The sequence below is a fragment of the Zalophus californianus genome, chromosome 2, assembly GCF_009762305.2.
Source record: "Zalophus californianus isolate mZalCal1 chromosome 2, mZalCal1.pri.v2, whole genome shotgun sequence".
NCBI classification, from domain to species: Eukaryota; Metazoa; Chordata; class Mammalia; order Carnivora; family Otariidae; genus Zalophus; species Zalophus californianus.
The window spans coordinates 98,229,412-98,250,727 of NC_045596.1; the positions used below are offsets into that span (position 1 = coordinate 98,229,412).

General features: G+C 37.8%; 1 protein-coding gene across 3 annotated transcripts in view; it reads right to left on the reverse strand.

The window, feature by feature from the left end:
• Positions 1–21,316, reverse strand: part of SEC24D (SEC24 homolog D, COPII coat complex component) — a 102,226-nt gene that overhangs the window by 25,543 nt on the left and 55,367 nt on the right. For all 3 annotated transcript variants that reach the window (XM_027600611.1, XM_027600609.1, XM_027600610.2), the window contains exons 10-13: positions 18,178–18,293; positions 10,185–10,309; positions 5,050–5,241; positions 4,130–4,223 (exon numbers count right to left, since the gene is read on the reverse strand). In XM_027600611.1, the coding sequence (XP_027456412.1) occupies positions 4,130–4,223; positions 5,050–5,241; positions 10,185–10,309; positions 18,178–18,293 (527 nt within the window). The remainder of the gene's footprint in view (positions 1–4,129; positions 4,224–5,049; positions 5,242–10,184; positions 10,310–18,177; positions 18,294–21,316) is intronic.

Below are 21,316 nucleotides of genomic sequence, written 5' to 3' on the forward strand. Positions count from 1 at the left end.
CTAAAATGTCTTCACTTGGACACACAAAAAACACTGCACTTCGATGTTCTTTCAGTTTCTACTCCCTGTCAACAGAGGATGAGACTCTCATCTCTGGCCTCTTGTGCATAATCCCCTGAGCACTTCAGCTGACCAGCCACAGTCCTGGGCTTCCCAAGTTACTCTTTGCTCTCCTTCCCTCCCCCTCTTTTGGGGAATACAAGCAATAAATATCATGTCTTGTCCTACAGAGTTACATTTTTTCCACCATACTATAAGCAATTTAGAACTAGAAACCGTAATCCTCACACTGCCTAACAAACATTCAGTAAATCTTTCTTGATTGAAAGAACAAGTGAATGAATGGTGTGGTCTCCTTAATATTTAGATATGCCCTATAAATGCTCAAAAATGTTAGCTCTTCGCCTAATAATGACTTCAGACAAGCATTGTAGGGCCCTTGTATGTAAGTTACCCGCATTTAAGCCTGACTGCTTTTTAGCCACAGAGGGCCTGAAGAGATGAGGAGATACTCTCACTGTCAGAGGCAGAGAACAATCATACACACACACACACACACACACACACTTTTATCCTCTTTGGAAAAATTGTTTTCTTCATCCAAACCTAACCAAGTTGCTCTAAGGCAGAAAGCATAAACTGCAGACAAGCTCCAACTGTACTAGAGCAGTGTCTGCTCTTATACAATAAATTATAACCACCCAGAATCTTCCTGGCAGATGAAGGAGAAATGTCTCATTATTTTGTTTTGTTTTTTTTTAATATCAACTACCTACTTATAAAAAAGTTTTGAAGAAATAGACAGTTAAAGATACACATACAAAAGAATCACCAAGGTAAATGTAAAGAACTAGAAATCAGCAAGAAGGTCATGGAAAGGAAATAATTAAATTAGAAAATCTACCCTAAGTATTATTGGTGTCTTTCTTGGTAGTTAAGGCTAGAAGGAACATTAGGAGTTATAATGCTTGTAAAAACTGACTCTAGGGAACTAGCTAGTGAATCTTTCCACAGGTAAGAAATTGATTAGTATGCAATAATGTCTTCATTTAATGTTGCACACAAGAAAGAAACTTTCTTCATAGTGTTTTCTCTTAATTTAACCACTAATGAAAAGCTTAGGGCAAGATGTTAAATCATGGGTAAGTGAAAGCATTCCTAGTACAAAAGTAACATACAAAGTCGTATGGGTCAGGTACACCATTTTCTGGTGAGTTAACATAACGTAAGGCACAGTAATAATTCCTTTTGCTGGTGGTTCCCAAATATGGGTGATCAGTAGCATAAATTGGGGAGCTGATGAATCAGCATCTCTGGGAGAGGGCCCAGAAATCTGCATTTTTAAAAAGCAGGCACCGTTTCACACGTGACCCCGTGACTCATTAATTGAGGAGGGCCTGCCCTGCTTCTCCTCCCACAACGTGGAGTGCTATCCTACCTCTGCGTGAGGGCAGGTGCCGGCAGGTACATGACAGCAACTGCCACCAACCTAAGTCCAGCAGTGTCACTTGACAAACGCAGTTCCCTATCTTTTTAAAAAGACAGTTCTTTACCTTTTAAAAAGGTAGTTCTTTTGCTTTTTTTTTTTAAAGGTTTTATTTTTAAGGAATCTCCACACTCTACTTGGGGCTCAAACTCAAAACCCTGAGATCAAGGGTCACACATTCCACCAACCAAGCCAGCCAGGTACCTCAACAGTTCTTTTACTTTGTAAGAATACTACTACTACGTATTAACATTGATATTTGTGAAGTTATTCTGAGTTGTTCTATTTAGATATTGGTTCTATTATTATTATTTTTTTAAAGATTTTATTTATTTATTCATAAGAGAACGAGAGAGAAAGAGAGAGAGAGAGAGAGAGAGAGAGAGAGAGGGGCAGTCTCCCCGCTGAGTGGGGAGCCTGATGTGGGACTCGATCCCAGGACCCTGGGATCATGACCTGAGCCGAAGGCAGACACTTGACCATCTGAGCCACCCAGGCACCCTGGCTCTCATTTTTAAACTTCAGTGTAAAAGAGTGCATTAATTACTCTAACAATAAAATTGTAAATGTAACAAAAAATAACACATAAAAGATGCAAAAATACACTGGATGAAATGAACTGGCCTCTGGTAAGTGAGCACTGAGAATGCTGAGTGCTCCAGTTGTTAGTGCATGAGTAACGTCAAAGAACATTACAGTTATTACCAACACAGTGGTTTCCCAGTAATGTATCCTAGGTAACACCACATTTTGGACACATGGAATGCATGTGGTCAAATCTGCTTTATCTCTTTTGTCTTTCAAAGCTGCTACATAGCCTCTAGACCTCTCATGGACTGCCAGTGTGAGCCCATCATTACAAGACAGCATTGCTCCCTTTCAGAAATGAAGTATGGGGTTGGGCTGGGATGCTGACTTGAGTGATCTAAAAGCCATGCCCTCCACTCTACTGTCTTAACTGATGATGTGCTGCCTTATGAATATCCACTCATCTTTCCTCCCAGGCAAGAGCACATGAATACAATTCTATTCCCAGTACTAATTTCTCAGAGTAGAAAGACTCATAGGTTCATGTATGATGATCATATATCAGGAAATTTACACAGCATTTCTAGACACTTTACTGGAAGAGAGAACAACAACAAAACTCTTTCAAATTGAAATGGAAAATACTCATTTTCCGTAATGTGGAATAAAATGGGAATTCCCGTGTCTTTCTATAGCCCAAAATGATTAGTACTGGTTTCCACTAGACGGACCCTAACTTGGCCAAGTCACTTTATGATGTAAAATTTATTTTTAATTTTATGTTAAATTGACATGTATCCTGAAGATTTTTAAGGGACATCAGCAATTTTTTATTCAATGAGTAAATACTCTGAAGATCAGAAAACCCAAGCAAGAATCATTGTACTAAAACCAAAAACTACAGAGGCGCCTGGGTGGCTCAGTCAGTTCAGCATTTGCCTTCGGCTCAGGTCATGGTCTCAGGGTTCTGGGATCAGGCCCCACACTGGGCTCCCTCCTCAGCAGGGGAGTCTACTTCTCCCTCTGCCCCTGCTCATGCTCTCTGTAAAATAAATAAATAAAATCTTAAAACAAAACAAAACTACAATGTTTAGACACAGAATTTCTGGGAATATTTCATAAACTCAGTTCTTTAGCATTATTCTTGCTGTTTGTTATTATTGCTACTGTTATTGTTGTTATTAGCCATTTTATTTTAAAAGTTATTTTCAATTTAACTTTAATAATAAAATTTGAAAATCAACTTTTTAGGCACTAGCTGTGCAGATCAAAGTGGTTTGACGCTTGTGCTAAGGTAAATAATGATCAACCGTCAGTACTTTTCTTTTTCTTTTTTTTTAAAGATTTTATTTATTTATTTGACAGAGAGAGAGAGAGACAGTGAGAGAGGGAACACAAGCAGGGGGAGCAGGAGAGGGAGAGGGAGAAGCAGGCTTCCCGCTCAGCAGGGAGCCTGATGTGGGGCTCGATCCCAGGACCCTGGGATCGTGACCTAAGCCGAAGGCAGACGCTTAACGACTGAGCCACCCAGGTCCCCCAACAGTCAGTACTTTTCAATCATTTTGCCTTCTTCAGATTACTGTCTTTATTACTATGAAAATGACCAGAGTCATTAGGGCTCAGCTTTCCAACTGAAGCCACGGCCAACCTTGCATTTGCTGTGGGCATTCAGCAAGGCCCTGCGTGGCATTCACATCTGTCACCAACTGTCACAGGGGCCTTGCCCTTGCATGTTTGAAAACCCCAAGGAAGGAGAGGGTGATATGGGGATTTTTCCCTTCGTGTCTGGTTCTGATATTGTTGAAGTAATTTTAAAATAGATCATTTAAGGTTCATATAAAAGCCAAAGGGAGGAGCTAAACTGGAAATCCTGACAAAATCAGTTGCTCAGATGCTAATAGTTCTGGAATGTAAACGCTGGGAGCAATCCATGGTTTGGGCCACTTCCTCCTAAGATTTGTAGGGAAGTTAGGAACGGCCTCCAGCAAACTACGTTTTAAAGAAGGCCGTATTTTCTTTCGTAGATAAAACTTCCAGTGTGTGTGTGTGTGTGTGTGTGTGTGTGTGTGTGTGTTTTAAAAACTTATTTACTTGCAATTCAAAAAGACTTCTCACCTTTAGTGCTTCCATGCCAGCCTGGATGACAGGAGCAAAGACAGTCTCATTTTCATTAGAGTCTGCAAACATCTCTGGAATCTGGTCCAATAAACTATAAGAAATGAATGAGTAAAAGGTTTTAAATGTTTAACTTATTTGTAATAAACTTCAAGAAATAAATCACTAGCATTTCAAGCCTAAACACATATGGTATTTATTTCACACTAAACACCTATGGGTGACTTTCATAGGTCATTCCTTAGGGAATAATATCCACACATATGGTATTTATTTCACACTAAACACCTATGGGTGACTTTCATAGGTCATTCCTTAGGGAATGATATCCTGACATGTCTTGGAACCAAAATTTATAATTTGTTTGGAACATTTACAAAAGCATACCATTTACATTTTTGACTTCTTAAACCACAAATTCTTGGAACAGTGGCTGTATCTTCAGTTATTACCATCATCACTGAATACACTCATTCATACACAGGAAATTTCTCTCTCCAGCAAAGAGAGGGGACTGATCTGGTTGAGTGTGAGTATTAAAAAAAAAACTCCTCCTTGGGGCGCCTGGGTGGCTTAGTTGGTTGTGTCTTGACTCTTGATTTCGGCTCAGGTTACGATCTCAGGGTCATGAGATCAAGCCCCACATCGGGCTCCAGCCTGGGCATGGAGCCTGTTTAAGATTATCTCTCTCTCCCTCTGCCCCTTCCCCACTGCTGTTTCTCTCTCTCTAAAAAACAAAACAAAACAAAACTCCTATTTTTAGATATTGGTGTACATTTAAAATAGAACATAAATGATGGAGTTTTATAATCCATGTGTTAAAACCCCCTTGCTAATGACAAAATAATGTGTATTTGAATCAAAACAATTAAAAACAGATACCTGATTTGTATCTAAATTATAAAACACTTAATATTTACTTGTGAATCACTGATTGAGATTCTTGATAGTTGACAAGGAAACCGTCCAATAAAGGAACAAAGACTTCTCCCACATCGGTCACCACCATCATCTGAGGCTGGGCCAAGTTACTCTTTACATTAAAGAAATGCAGCACTTTGTTATATGTAATAAAACCAACTCGGATTGCAGAAGTTTCTTCTTGTTCTTCCCTGTGAGAAAAACATAGTGTTTAAATTTCTTTCATATATTTATGAAAGGTTTCTATCAGAAATTTACTAAGTACACCTTCTATAAAATATATGGAAGAGATGTTTAAAGTTTTGCTCTTAATTATTGTTTACCAGTGTAAACAATACTGAGTCACAGTAGGGGATGGGGATATTACAAAAAATAAGTTGATAAAGAAAAAAATTGTCAAAATTCTAGGTAAAGAAAAGTCAAACATATGAAAATATATTTCTTTAATATATTCCTTTCTTTAATATATGTATTCTCAATCCACAGCAATTACAAGGTGTACTTTTTCTTTCATAAACATGCTATGCATATTACATTCTTCATAAACAGAGATCTCTCAGAAGTCACCAGAAGGTCAGAAGAACAAATGGAACATCTGAAGTAAGAGAAAGGCACACTCAGATTACAAATAGGATAGCTATTTTTATCAAGAAAGGACTTGCTCCTTCTGTGTGATTCTTTTCTTACAGATTCTAGAGAATCTCAACAGAAACTGAGAGATTTTGAGAGCCATATACTATATAAATATATAAAATAAATCACATATATAAATTGATGATGTAATCCTTATTAGGTAGCCATTTGTGATGTCATGGCAAGACAATAAAAGTAATAAAAGTTCTAAAACCATAACAAAAGCAAATTTTTTTGAAAAATCTCAAAATAAGGCCTTAATCTTCTGAAAGGAGTGTAAGGCATAAATATTCTTATTCAAGTCTCTATGAAGTATACTCAGAGTTGAATGGTCTAAGCTCCAGTTAATATTTACCCAAGTTTCTCTCTGTCTCCCTTCCTCTCCCTCCTCCCTCCTAAAATACTACTGAAGCTCTTATTAATTTTCATTGGTGGATATAACCTTGCTCAATGGTTACATGACAGCCACAAAAGATATATGCTATTTTCTTTGATCCTTAGATATCAATAAAACTTATTTTGCTAGAGGACCACTTTTTTAAAAAAGTACCTAGTATGCTCAGTGTCTAAACTTTGCACATAGCATAATGAGTTACTTGAGTAAGAGAGAAAGGAAAATAAAATATATAGATGAAAGGATCTTAAGTTCAAATTGTTGATGCCATTGCAGACTTCCCAATTTCTTTGATGTTTCAGCAGGGTACAGGCTGACAAACTACTGACTTTAAACTCTATCTCTTCTTTACTTCCTTTGCTAATTGAGGGTATTTATTCTTCACCGTGGCCTTCATAAATGGGTGGGCAGTTTAAATAGGTCCTCATAATCCCTTCCAAACGCACTTGGTAAATGTTTATATTCTGGACTCCTGCAAAATTTTCAGAAATGGTATCCTTACCCTTTGTAACTGCACATACACTGACTTATATATCCACTCACCCCCCTCAATATCCTAAACTATATGATTTCATGCAACTAACCATTATACTAGACTGTACCCATGTTCTTCCTCCCCCTGCCATTTATTAGAATTTTACTCTTTAAGACCAAGCACAGATACTCTTCCTCTGTCAAAGCTCCCCTGATGCTACCAACCAGAAGTTACTTCCTCTTCTAAATTTCTACAAATCATTCACACTGGGCTCTTAGTATATAATGCCTTTTAGTTAATGTATCATGAATCCTTGACTATAAACCAATAAACCCAAAGTTTATGCTCTCTGCTCCTGACAGGGTCTAGTATAACATGGGGAGTTAGAGGTATGTTCAGGATGATTATCGTGATGGTGAAATGCTGTATTTAGGAGGGCAAGTTAGAGCCCAAATGATAAACTGATCATATGCATCTCTTCTGAACTCCTGTTTAGTGATGTCACCTTGCTAGTTTAAAATCGGCCTGGCTGGAAGTATTTTACACCACAGGAATGAGCAAACACTACAATTAAGGCTTTATTTATTTGAGATCCAGTTTACCAGCATACCACTGGCTAAGCTCCCATTTCCGAGTAAGCCTTTTATTACATAAGGTGATAAATGTCCGGCAAATCCTGAGGGCATTTATTCTCTTTTAATAGTCAATTTAGAGTCAATTAAGGCAAAAGACACAGAAGAAAAATTACAGAGAAGAATATAGATTGCTATTTCCCATTGGATTTGGACATTTTCAAGTGATGGGAAAGGCATATCCTGAGCTTCACAGGGTTCACTTAAAATCTAAATTAACATTTTAAAAAACTTCTAGCAGAACATCTCACATTATTGCAAAATATTAGTATATGTTTTCATGGAAATATATACTTTTTTAAAATTTGAGAAACAAAGAACTATCTTAAAATTTTCTTGTTCAACAGTAAAACTGCCTTGTTAAATCATATCCAGAAGAAAATGAAATCTCAGCCTCTCCATATTAATTCTATATAAATTTAATAAAGTTACATAAGGGATATCACACGGAACAATACGTGTTTCTTCTTTTGCTTTTCAATTACCACTTCCTTCAACACGTGTCCCTGTTATTTTAATGGAATGAATCTGACAGAGCAATACTGAAGATGTTAGTAACTAGATGAATCAGAATATTCAAAAATCAAGCATTTTGAACATGTTAACTACAGCAGCATTAAAAACAACCAGAAAAAAAACAAAAACAAAAACAACCAAAAAAACCCAACTGCTTGATCTGAACAACAGAGGAAATATTTCAAATCTTTTCTTTCCTATTCCAGAGAAATCAGACAGAAATGGCATCTGGCAAAATCAAAGATGTAAATTCAAAGTTAAATAGTAAAGAATGGGGCCTTTACTTTTCAAAAGATTTGCTAAGAGATGAACATACCTTAGACATTAATCAAGACATATACTGTGCTTTAAAAAGGCTATTTGGCATATTACCTGGTTCAAGGAAAGTAAATCAGACTGATGGCAATCTTACCATAAAAAATATAAAGTTATAGGGGCGCCTGGGTGGCTCAGTCATTAAGCGTCTGCCTTCGGCTCAGGTCATGATCCCAGGGTCCTGGGATCGAGCCCCCCATCGGGCTCCTTGCTCAGTTGGGAGGCCTGCTTCTCCCTCTCCCACTCCCCCTGCTTGTGTTCCCTCTCTCACTGTCTCTCTGTCAGATAAATAAATAAAATCTTAAATATATATATATATATATATGTATATATATATATATATATATATAAAGTTATACACATACAGAGCCCAAAACAAACTTCGGGGAAGAAAAAAAAGCAACCGGATTTGTTTTAAAAGATAAAGGAAGAAAAGGCATTTTGGCTTCAATTAAAATTTTGAAGAGAGATATTTAAATAGTAGCAGGGAATAACTAGCAGTATCCTTTTATTTTTTTTCTCCTATCTTTTGCTAAAGTCACAATCTGCTTCAATGAGATATTAAAGTCATGATAACATCTAAGGAAGGAGGGTAGTTTCATGACTTATATTAACAGGCCATACACTTCATATCACACTGTGTTGGAAAGGAGCAAGGGGTTAGTGAGGTAACTAAGAGAAGAGGATAGCCTAATCTAACCAGTTTGAGTGAAGGTAAAGAGACAGACATCATTTCCAGAAATTAGAGTAGTTTTCTTTCATATTATTCACAGTCTGAGTTCAGATTTAGAATTAAAACAGCCCTGTGAGAGAAGTCTATAAGATATATGATATTCAGGGATGCCTGGGTGGCTCAGTCGGTTAAGTGTCTGTCTTCGGCTCAGGTCGTGATCCCAGGGTCCTGGGATCGAGTCCCACATTGGGCTCTTTGCTCAGCGTGGAGTCGGCTTCTCCCTCTGCCCCTCCCCCTGCTCATGCTCACGCACTCTCTTTCTGACAAATAAATAAAATACTGAAAAAAAAGATATATGATATTCAGCAGGTAGTCCACACTTCTCAAGTATCGCTAAGAATGAGGTAACAGAAGCTATAATCACAGTCAGCAGGCATCACATGCCTTTCCTACGCCCCATCTTCAATTTGCTCCCAGTTCATTCTTCATTTTAGAATTCAGTTTGAAATCACCTCAGTATTTTTTAAACATCCCCAAGGCTTTTCCAAACCATCCTTGGGAATATTATGACTTGAGCTTCATAGATACAAACAAAGCTACTCCTGGGAGGTCCAGAGTTCACTCTTTGAGGCTCACATGCACCAACACAGCAGCCACATACAGAACGAATATAGAGGAATGGGCACCAAGGACTCAGGAAGCCCTAAGGACCATAGACAACCCATCCCTCAACGCATCCCTTTCCAGAACAGAGACTGCTTATGTTCAGGATATAGGGAGGGGTGGAAGATGCTGAACCTGGCGCAGACACTAGGTTTCAGACAATATTCCTTAGCCTTTTTCTTAACCATGTTTCCTCTCATAAAGGATCTTCTTACTAGATGGTACCTCCCACCCTAACCAACTAGTTTGCACACTATAAAAAACAGCCATGTTTGCTGAAATACCTTTCCACCTTTCCTTTTGTGCATTGTCCCCTGCAGTGCCAAGGAAAGTGATCTACCTTGTGCTAGGACCTGGAGGCAGCAGTAAAGTGGCAAAGGGGTTTGACGGTGTAAAAGGGCAAAGGAAATTTGGCTAAAAAGCTACCATCTCTGCGGTAAGACAACAATTCCGTTTTTCCTGGCATCCCTTAGAACTCTACTACAACCCACAGCTACTGGTTTCCACTGGAAAATCAACCACTTTGAAAATGAATAACAGACTTCCAAAGTCTTTCCCATCACACTGTTGGGAATCTCCTTATAATTTATAATGTCTTTTGAATATTGTTTACCATAGCATTAATTTTTATCAGTTTGTTTCTTTTGCTTTGTACAAAAGATAACTCTGGACTTTTTAAGGACTCAAAAAAATAGTGCTGTTTGATTTATAAATATTTGCCCAATGTCCTCATCAGCAAAAGATATCCATGGGTCATTCAGCACTTGTTTTCTGGCCAATAAGCTAATTCCATAATATTGTGCAAATTCTAAAAATAATGGGAGTTCCCTTACTTTGGAAGTTTTTCCAGCACAGTCTTCAGTTCTTCACATATGAGCTTCACAAGTCCGTTCTTGATGTTACTATATGAAACATCAATCATGAAGATAAAGGCTGGTGGATTGGGAGGCTTATTCTTCTACAGGAAAGCAAACAGATCACACAAATGTAATTATAAAGTATATATACTGCATAATCAAATTAAAACACTCAGAAACTCCTGAAGATCATCAAACTTTTCATTTAATATTTTAGGATATAACATCTGTGGAATTAAATCATTTTCTAGAACACAGTCTCTGATGCTATAAAAAAGATAAAAGCTGTTTGTTTTCCAGGGTATGACCTGCGGCACACTATTGAGTTAGACAGGATTATGATATCTAGCAGAAAAGCTTCACTTTTATAGCATTCCAAAGACCTTATCACTACAATTACCCAAGGGTGAGTACAGTCTGGTGGCCAGCCTTGCTTATAACCCTCTGCCTTATGAGAAGAAATGTGTCTGGTACCTTGACAAATTGAGCCCCCAAAGAGTACATACAATAATTAGCATTTGTCTTGAAACTAGTAAAACATCATTAACTTATAGATAATACTATTTTCAAATCTTTTCCTTTATAAGCTCTTTCAGTTTTAAAGATATGAAATTATATATTAAAATATAATTGTAAGGGGCGCCTGGGTGGCTCAGATGGTTAAGCGTCTGCCTTCAGCTCAGGTCATGATCCCAGGGTCCTGGGATCGAGTCCCGCATCGGGCTCCCTGCTCCTTGGGAGCCTGCTTCTCCCTCTGCCTCTCTCTCTCTGTCTCTCATTAATAAATAAATAAAATCTTTAAAAATATATATGTATAATTGTAGTGGTGCCCGGGTGGCTCAGTTGGTTAAGCAACTGACTTGGGCTCAGGTCATGTTCTCAGGGTCCTAGGATCAAGCCCCAGGTCAGGCTCCCCGCTCAGCAGGGAGTCTGCTTGTCCCTCTGCCCCTCCCCCATTCGTGATCTCTCTTAAATAAATAAATCTTTAAAAAATAATAAAATATAATTGTGTATCTTAAAATTGTACTATATTGTCAAATACTTACCTATACCTTACATATTTATGGTTAAAAATGGAATATTGGGCCTTTTCTCTATCTGTTTAAAACAATCACTATAACATAAAGCAGCTGTTATATAAATGTTTTGTATCTGTTGGTCCCTTTACTGGCTGGGGTTCAAAGAGCTCTTAGGAAGTGATTCTTCAGTTGGGTCTTACAAAATATTTAGAAAACAGAACCACAGGCAAACTTAGTGACTCAAACTAAAACAAGAGTTCAAGTTAATTCAATTTTTAACTTTATGATAAATGACAAAATGTTCTAAAATAAAATTGTATTTTAGGGCACCTGGGTGGCTCAGATGGTTAAGCGTCTGCCTTCGGCTCAGGTCATGATCCCAGAGTCCTGGGATTGAGTCCTGCATCGGGCTCCCTGCTCCTTGGGAGCCTGCTTCTCCCTCTGCCTCTCTCTCTCTCTCTCTCTCTCTGTCTCTCATGAATAAATAAATAAAATCTTTAAAAAGTAAAATAAAATTGTATTTTATTATAATTATAAAATTACATGATAATATCTCCAAATTACCTTACTAATTAACTCTATATCCACTAGAAGGCTAGGTATAACACTCTTCTAATAAAGTCTGTCATTTGAAATAAGAAAACTGCAGGACTTAAAAATCATCAACATAAATGCTTCATTGCTTTGTCACATTCAAAATCAGACCAACAAAGAAAAGAAAGAACTCCACTGCTGTCTATCTGAGCATTTTTTTTTTTGCAAATCATTCCTGATTCCCACCTAATCTAATTTATAATATAGACTTACATTGATTTATATCAAATAAAAACAACAATCATTTCCATTAATTAAGCCAAAGCCTCTTTGTAACCGACCCAAATGTGCCTTACCAATTCTTGTGTCCTCTCTCAAGTTCATTACCAGTTCCCCCAGTGAATAGTTTCCATAAATCCAACACGCACATCTCCATGGAATGCTTCACTGTAACTAGTTTTCTATGCATCGGAAACTAATTTCTCATTCCTCTAAATGACATTCTCTTCCAACATCTCTATCAAAAACATCACTACACACCAACTCAAAGGCTTAAAAATATGAAATTAGATCTGACTATTCCTTTTCTTTCCATCACTGAGTCCCATTGATTATCCTTTCAAAATGATCCCTTCACATGTTTTATCTGGTCCCTACTCTTAACCATCCAGAAGTTTGCCATCTCATACCTAGAAAATTCTAATGACTTCATCCCTGGCTGCCTGAATTAATCACTCCACTTTTTCAACCCAGCTTGCTTTGTCTAGCCACGCCTAACAGGTATGAAAAACCTGGTTTTCCATGACAACTTACCAAAACCACTCTGTTAAGGGTCACAGACCTCCTGACTGCAAATGAGGGACTTTAAGCTGGATTAAGTAAAATCCAGCTCTCATCCTAAATCTCTTTTGTTTCTCCAATTTTAGGCATGGCAGACCACCTTCACTTTTTTAGCTGTCAAGGCACTGTGGTGTCATTTCCTCTCCCACTTTTTTTTTTTTTAAGATTTTATTTATTTATTTGACAGAGAGAGACACAGCCAGAGAGAGGGAACACAAGCAGGGGGAGAGTCAGGCTTCCCGCTGAGCAGGGAGCCCGATGCGGGGCTTGATCCCAGGACCCTGGGATCATGACCTGAGCCGAAGGCAGACGCTTAACGACTGCGCCACCCAGGTGTCCCTCCTCTCCCACTTTTCTGACTGCTGCTTCTGTTTTTCATTTTCTTCTTTCTCCAAAGGACACCCTCTTCTCTTCTCTTACCACATGCTCCATCACAGAGATCTTAGTTACGCAATTTTAACCAGCACCTCTTTATAGGTGACTCCACAAATTCTTTCTCAGCATGGTCTCTTTTCTGAGCTCCAGACCAGCATTCTATTTAACTATAGCACACTTCCATATAAAGGGCCTGCCAAGATCTTCACTCAAAATTTTAGCAGGTAAGACAAGATTTATCCCACTGTACTGGCTTCTCCGTAAGGAACTTAGAGAAAGCATGATCCTCAAAAACAATCTGAATTTCAAATCTCATTTTTTCCATGGAATTGTCCACCTTTCTAAACCATCCACGACCAGTTAATTGTGAAGCCCTTCTGGTTCCAGTACCCAAATTTAGACCCTAATTTCCAAAATTATTATTATTTTTTTTTAAGATTTTATTTATTTATCTGACAGAGAGAGACACAGCCAGAGAGAGGGAACACAAGCAGGGGGAGTGGGAGAGAGAGAAGCAGGTCTCCCGCAGAGCAGGGAGCCCGATGCGGGACTCGATCCCAGGATCCTGGGATCATGACCTGAGCCGAAGGCAGACGTTTAACAACTGAGCCACCCAGGCGCCCTCCAAAATTATTTCTAACTGTGGTAAAATATACATAAAATTTAACACCTTAACCATTTTTAAGTGCATAGTTCAGTGGTATTAAGTACATTCACACTGTTCTGAAACCATCACCACCATCCACCTCCAGAACTCTTTATCTTGTAAGACTGAAACTCTGTGACCATTAAACAATGACTTAACCATTCCCCTCTCTCCAGACCCTGGCAACCACCATTCAACATTTCTACATTCTTACCTCCATGAATGTGACAATTCTAGGTACCTCAGAAAAGTAAAATCATAGTATTTGTCTTTTATGTGACTGGCTTATTTCACTTAGCATAAGTTCATCCATGTTTAACATGTGTCTAAATTTCCTTCCTTTTAAGGCTGAATAATATTCCACGTATGTACATACCATATTTTGTTCATCCATTCATCCATGAATGGACTCTTGGGTTCCATCCACCTTTTGGCTATTGTGAATAATGCTGCTATGAACATGAGTATGCAAATACCTCTTTGAGACTCTGCTTTCAATTATTTTGGGTATATACCCAGTCATTCTATTTCTAAATTTTTGAAGAACTGCTATATTCCCTTGAGTTTCTCTTGCTTGGACTACTGCATTAACTTCTAATATCCCCCTGCCTCCAATCTCTTTCCTCTCATTACACAGACTGCTGTCAGAATAAACTGTCCAAAGACACAATACAGATCACAACGCTAATAATGCCTCTGAAGACAGAATGTTTATTGAGAGTCCTCAAAGTCAAGCACAGAGTTTGGCACAAAAGAATGCTCCATACTGCTGAGTGAATAAATGAGTAAATGGATGGGTAAATGGACTAAGGCAACAACTCCCTCTCTACCTTTAATGGTCCTCATCACCTACTGAATTAACATAAATTCCTCAATGGCCTGGCATTTTCAACTCCCCATAATACTCATTAACAAACAGGTATAAAAAGAAAACAGGAGATCAAAGGTATGACACCAAACCCAGTGGTTAGTCTGTATCTCAAAACAATTTTCCAGCTTTACTTCCCATTATTCCCCAATACACATTCCTTCAACTAATTTAAGTGTTTGCCATTTTCAAAACATTTCCTATCCAGAAGTCAGTTTAGTAGGCCTGGGCCAAGAATTTGGCCAGAATAGTATTTTGTTTGGCATAGTGTTTTTTTAAAAAAATATTTGAATATGAATGTGTTTTGGGGGAAAGGGAACATCCTCTCCAATTATCCTAGTTCCCATACTAACTCCACTTCACTCATCTACAACACCTGCCTAGTCCCTGAAGAAAGCGAAGCTGCAAATCCTCTGCTTCTGCTCACGGTTTTTTCCCTTCCCTTCCCACATGTCCAAACTCTGCTCATGGTGTAACCAGCTCAAAAGTCACTTACTCTTTGAAGCCTTCCCTGATCCTCCAAATCATACGTCATCGCTTGTCCGTTTTCTTATGGCACTAGGATTATTGGACTCATATGGCATTTATCATACTTGGGTTTATATCATAACAATATACTTATCAGGTCTAGACATAGGAAGTACCTAGAAACCAGTTCATTATCTTGTTAGCTTTGGTATCCCTCACAGCACATAACCAAGTGTCTTGGGCATGTTAGGTATCCATTAAATGTCACAGTGAATTAAAATTAAGTGGAGAGATGAAAAAAAAAAAAAAAAAGAAAAAAGAAAGGCTGGCTCGGAATGGGGTTTTACATTTTAGGTATACTTTGTGTGTAGATATATTCTGTAAACTCTTTTTTTTTAAGATTTTATTTATTTATTTGAGAGAGAGAATGAGAGAGAGAGAGAGCACATGAGACGGGGGAGGGTCAGAGGGAGAAGCAGACTCCCCGCTGAGCAGGGAGCCTGATGCAGGACTCGATCCCGGGACTCCAGGATCATGACCTGAGCCGAAGGCAGTCGCTTAACCAACTGAGCCACCCAGGCGCCCTATTCTGTAAACTCTTAAGTGAAAAACTCAGTTATATGACAGAGTTGGATATTTTTTTTCCCAGGGGAATCCCATGGTGATTTTCTAAATGCCTACAAATCCACAGTATATTGATAAAGAATAGGGGTTCTATGGTCATGCCAACACAGTTTTCAGTCTAGCTCTAGCACTTTCTACGTGTGTGTGATTTGAGGGTGGCACTTAGGCTCTCTAGGCCTCAGTTTCCCCATGTAATGGTGGTACTCACCACATGGGTTCACTTGAGAACTAAATGATACAACACATAAAAAGTACTTAGCATAGAGCATCACATATAGTAAATATCAATGTTAACTTATTATATAAAATTGGTATCAAGATAAACTAAAATGAATAGGAGAAAATATAATTTTGTATTTCTAAATTTGTGTGGTGTTAAAAAATACAGGTACAAATTAAATAAGCTCTTTTTCATTGTCCAAATCCCTAAGGTGACTCATTATTATACTTTATTTACATTTTGAATTATAATTAAATTTGAAGATACTTAAACTCTTTAAATTTTAAATTTTACTTGGAATAATAAAAGGTAGATTAAGCTTACAAAAAATTCTTTAAAATGTACATTTTTTTTAGTTTAGTTCCTTGCCTGCTGGGCGAAATTTCCCATCAATTAGACATCTGGAACATTTCCAGATAACAGAGTTTGAAGATACTGAAACTTTTGTTCCCAGAAATAGATTTGACTCTCTGCCTGAGTTTCTATTAAAAAAGCATAAAATCAAGATAATATAGCCTTTCTGGCAAGAGAACTAGAAACTGAGAGCATAGTTATATTTATACTATGGTTGCAAAGATCAATCAATAAATTTTCCATCACTAGTTTTTATAATGGCTTTATTTATGGTCTACTTAATCATTCACCTTCAGCCAAGAACTATAAAGAACAAATAAACTGCCTAAAAGTAGTTGGTACTTTAGGATTTTTTTTTGTCTGATATAAAGCATTAATACCAAAAAATGTTATGTTTCTCAAAATATGTTCAGATGTTACATTTTGAATTAATAAAGCATTAACTTTTAATAACTAGTTCTATGTAATGTGGTAAAAGAAATCATACAAAACACTAAGATAAACACAAAAGTTATATTAACTGAAAAAAAATTAAATCCAATCAAGTGAAAAAACTTCTATTCAGGAAAAACGTTCTTTGTAATTTATACTCAATAATGTGGACTGGTCCCCTTGCAAACATCGGTGATAGAATTCTGTGCGTGGAGGCTGTTTACGGAGCACTGGGCATCAGTAGGCATTCACATTTGGAAGGGGAAGTAAGAAAATTAGTCAGAATGGCTCTGTTTCTTCAGGTCTACATATGGTACTTCAGAGAGAAGCTGAAATCTGAACTGATACCCAAGAAAATGTTTCCAAATCACCGAAGAATTTTAAAGCCCTGCGAGTTACCCAAAATGATGGTCACTCTCACTATGACATTGGAAAAGGGAAATAGCCAGTCCTGGGAATAGTAACAGACCTGCCAATTCATTCATTCATTCATTCATTCATTCACCCACCCCACATACACTGATTAACTGTCTTCCTTGTACTAGACACTGCAGTGGAGGCCCAAAAGACAGCCAGGCCAAGATTCCTGTCACCAAGAATACTGAAATCTATGAAGAGGGAAAGTATTTAAGAAGATTTAAATTTCATGGGGATACCTGCTAAAACCAATATACAGACCAAATTCTATGGGGTGGGGGGAAACCCAGGAGATTTAGTAAATAACCACTACGATCAAGTCAAAGAAAGTGGTTCATGTGTACACATGCGTACACTCACATACGATAAAATTTCAGGCAGGTATTACAGAATGAGTAGGAGTTTGCTAGGTGGGGTATATAAATGTAACAGGAGGATGCAAAGATAGTCTGGTCAAAACAATCTTACCTAAAAGCATAGAGTTGTAAGAAGGGGTGATGAGTTCAGAGTCTGTGGTGAGTGTTTTGTACAGCTGAAGAGATGGCCAAGGTGACAGTATGGAGGCCAACAGTTAATGATCTCATAAGGAAGGCTACGTTTTTTAATTTAATTTTTTAGATTAAGGAAACGGGGAGGAGTCTCACGCTTACATTTAAAAGCAAGGAAACCGGAGGCCAGAATCCCAGGCTCTCACATAGTCCAAGGGAGATCCTAAGAGTCTTAAATCATTGTGGTGACGACGGGTGTGCAGAAAGGAGGTAGAGAAACCTGTTCCAGTCCTATTGACCATATCGGCTGAGCATCTGCCTTGGAAGGGAAAACCTTCTGAGACTGAGACCTCTGACAAAACAAATAAGGTTGAGGCACTCTATGGTACTGTTGCTTTAAGAACTCAGAATATTTTATCTGATAGGGACATAAAAATGAAATTATTGTTTTCTATTTCTGGCACCACTTTTTAGTTTTTAAAAATAATCACTGCTCTGAGTAGTTTGGCAATTTAATTATGTTAACAGCCTAGAAACCTGATCTGTGTCTGAGGCATTTCTACATCCCCATAGCACCACCAAAATGCTTCGTTTGTGAACCAAGATTCAGTTCTTTACATATGAAAGTTATTCACTTGAGTTTGACATCAATGTATAAACACTTGAAGTCCTGGGAACACTTACTCTGCAGTAATCCAAAGTAGCAACATATTCATAAGATCCTAGAGATAACTCTGGCTTCTCATAGTGGTCCAGCCTTCTCCCGATGTGGTCCAGATGTTGGAAATAGAATGGTGGAACTAATAAAATCAAAATAAGAAAGGAAACCTTTTGTTTTCATAACACAGACAACTTAATAAGTTCTTAAAATTTATTACGGGAGGAAAAGAAGTACTTGAGGGGGAAAAAGTGTTTTAAAGCTAGAATGCAGTATATTCTAAATATCCACTATGTAAAAAGCATGTGTGGAAAGTACAAAGGTTTTCTAAAAAATCCTCTCGACTCTTCTGCAAGTTACCGATGACACATAACATTTATCATTTAGACCACTGTGAAGAAAAGGGATAAAAATACTGGTGTTTTTAAATTGTCACAGAGAAAATTTAATTCTCCCTATTTAGTTACCTCCTTTAAAAGGAATTCTGACTTTTCTAACTATTTAAATTTTCAATATACCTAACGGAAATATACCTTGGTTATTTGGACTCATACTATTAACTACAGTATTTGTTATCCTTTAATTAAGAGATGTCTTCAGCCATGGAAAGTCTGCATGGTAATCTTTTAATGTCTGGACTTCAGAGCAGAGAGGATTGCTGCATTAGGGAAAGACTATACCACTAAGATCTCAGCTGAGAACTCTTAATTTGATTCAAATGTCTAAGGAGGTTAGTTCTGGCAACGACCTGGAAGTCATCCAACAGCACAGGAACACTTATGAGTCACACACTGAACACTTGGACAAATATGGCCTGGTATCTCTGTGAAAACAAACTCCTGTTGCCTTGAGATTAATAGGGCTGGCTATTAAACCACTGACAAAGGAAGAAGTATTTAGAATAACCAGCAATGCTCTGGTTTTCAGCATTTCATAAAGAGCAACATTTTCATTTATAAGACTACAGAAGTAATGCATTCTCTTTTAAAACCAACAACTCAGTATTCTTTATTTTTAGTTGTGAACCAACGTGAATTACAACAAGACTGTTTTCGTAGGTTGGAACTTAAAAATAATCACCAAGAACTGATTTTTCTATTTTCTTACCATAACATGGCCATTTCTTTTAAAACAAGTTTTATAACACTCATACGTACATATGGATCTCTGAATTTGGAAAATTCAAAGTCCTGTAAAGATTATGGAAGTGGGAAACTGACAGTCTCAGCAGAGATAAGTAGACTATGAGGGTCTAAACGTCTAAACCTGCAATTTTGTTACTTTTAGTTGAGGGAGATGATGTTACATTGGCTATTTAGGATTAGGTATGGTAATTTCTACATAGTATAAACTATAATTCATTTTCATTCACATATCTACATGTAACATGCGAAATTTTTTCCTTTAATTTCATATTCATTAGCATTTAATATTATCTGTCATGTTTATAAAAAAAATTCAAGTCACATTGTAAATTATGCACTGCCAAATGACACTTGTCTTCCTGCATGCCTTTTGGCCTCACATGCTTCCCACTGTGCAATCTCTGGACACTCTGAAGGGAAATAGAGTGAAACCATGTGACCAAGCTTGCTGGGTTCTTTCTAACTTCAATAAACCTCTGTCTTCTTTAAACCTAAATGAAGAATGCAGGTGTCAGTGTAAATCTATAGGAGTCTGGCTCCTTTTAGCAACAAATATTTGAGCCTAGTATGAATAACGCTATTGGAAAATGAACACGGCAGCCTCCTAGGAGTGAATACCCAAGGGAAGGGAATTTATTATGTAGAGATACAAGAATTCTTTTTTTTTTTTTTTTTTCTACCAGGAAGTGGCTGGGCTCTGAGCTGATACTCTGGGTGTGACGCCAGGGTGTCACACCAAACTGAAAATCCTGGATCTAAAAGCTACATAAATTTCTGATTACCTTCCTAAGAAAGGTGAGGGTCTGGCTAAAGACACTGAGGAGCTGGTGACCTCGGTGGAGACATTTATCCAAATGCTGCAGGAGAGGTCTCTGCCTTCTCATGACTCTTCCCCACAAAACTAAAGTACAGGGAAATGAATTGTCACAGGGCTCCTGAAGTAGCCAATGATTTGGTTGCAGATTTCATCCAGGATGAAACAAGGAATAAAATCTTCCTTAGAAAGAGAAGTAAGGGTGGAGAACCAACAGAAATCTGGTCTCACAGGGATATCCAATTTGCAATGAGTGGATGCCGCAGTTGGAGCAAGGAGAGAGACATTGCAAGAGGACCACAGTTTTTTGAGAGGAGGATAGAAACCAATGATTCCACTCCATAGCAAGGCATTTTTAAGAACTGACCAAAGTTTTTGTGAGAAAGACTCAGTCTCTGGCACTCTGAGTTGAACAAAACCAGGGACTGTAATAAGGAGCTGGGGCAACAAGGCGCTCTCCCACCAGAGAACACTCACAGAGTTGAGCCGCCATGAATGCAATGACAGAGGCAGAAAGCCGTGACATTCTTCAGATTTAATGACCTGCAGAGAAGCATGTCTATGAAGATAAGGAAAGAGGAAAACACGTAGAAAGTTCATGCTCTCATAATCATCACATGGTTCTACAAAGGGTCTAGAAATGTAAATGAATGTGGGAATGTTTCAGGCTGACTATGCACTTTATTGAGCACCAAAAACTTAAAAACACAGACTTGTTATGAATATAATGAATGTAAGTTGCTTTTAGCAAGTTTGCAGTTTTCTTCAACATCAGTCAATTCATACTGGAATGACAGTGAAAATATAAAGAATCTACAAAAGCCCTTCAGAATAATGTTTTTTTCCTTCTTAAGCAATCCAACATTCATCCCTGAGGGGGAAAACAATCTATACATGTGTTAAAGCCCTCAGTTAAATCAGAGCTTTTCCTAAATACTGATCAGCTCACATTCAGGAATAACTTGGAGGAATAAGGAAAGATTAAGTCTCCAACCTACCATCTATAAACACAGATAAAATAAAAGTTCTTCTTTATAATATCTGTGGAAGGAAACCAACCAGAACTTTCTCCGTTTGGGACCTCCACGCCCCTCTCAGCCTCATATAAATGCATGAAGTTGCTCCTACAACTTCCCACATCGAAGCTGCTGTGTTTCTTATAAAACTCCAAAGTAGGTAAGTAGTTTTATTTCTCAATCCCCTTCC